The sequence below is a fragment of the Galeopterus variegatus genome, unplaced genomic scaffold (genome assembly GCF_000696425.1).
Source record: "Galeopterus variegatus unplaced genomic scaffold, G_variegatus-3.0.2 Scaffold1448, whole genome shotgun sequence".
Taxonomy (NCBI): domain Eukaryota; kingdom Metazoa; phylum Chordata; class Mammalia; order Dermoptera; family Cynocephalidae; genus Galeopterus; species Galeopterus variegatus.
Window position 1 is genome coordinate 9844 of NW_007727559.1, and position 477 is coordinate 10320.

The 477-nt window shown below is 33.3% G+C and overlaps 1 protein-coding gene across 1 annotated transcript in view; it reads left to right on the forward strand.

Annotated features, from left to right (window-relative positions):
- Positions 1-298: 298 nt before the first annotated feature.
- Positions 299-477, forward strand: part of LOC103593949 (probable ubiquitin carboxyl-terminal hydrolase FAF-X) — a gene marked incomplete at its 5' end in the record, with an annotated part of 125525 nt that continues 125346 nt past the window's right edge. The window contains 1 exon segment of the mRNA XM_008577090.1: positions 299-469. Coding sequence (XP_008575312.1) covers positions 299-469 — 171 coding nt within the window.

The following is a 477-nucleotide window of genomic DNA, read 5'->3' on the forward strand; positions in this document are numbered from 1 at the left end:
TTTTGCATAAAGATTTATAATTAAGGATATGTTTATCTTAGCAGTAAAAATTACAAAAACTAATATCCTCTAATTTTAACTTGGTTAATTCATGCAGGACTCTGTAGCTACTAGTTAATGTTTAAAAGATTCTTAGTCACATGGAAAAATTCTTCTATGTTGACCAAAAAGAAAAGAAAAAGGCAGTGTGATCCCAAATGTTTAGATATATTTATGAACAATTAAAAATAATATTTCTACTAAATCTGTGCTGATGCCTGAATTGCTAAATGTTGCACCTTTGTTTTAGAAATTAAAGTCTGTTATATTTAATTTTAATTAAGACCTCATCACCTGTTTCCTCCAAGGAGAATCTCCCAGTAACTCCGCCAGATGAACAAGGTCAAGGTGATGCCCCACCACAGCATGGAGATGAGGAACCTGCATTTCCTCATACTGACCTGGCAAAGTTGGATGACATGATCAACAGGTGTGTTT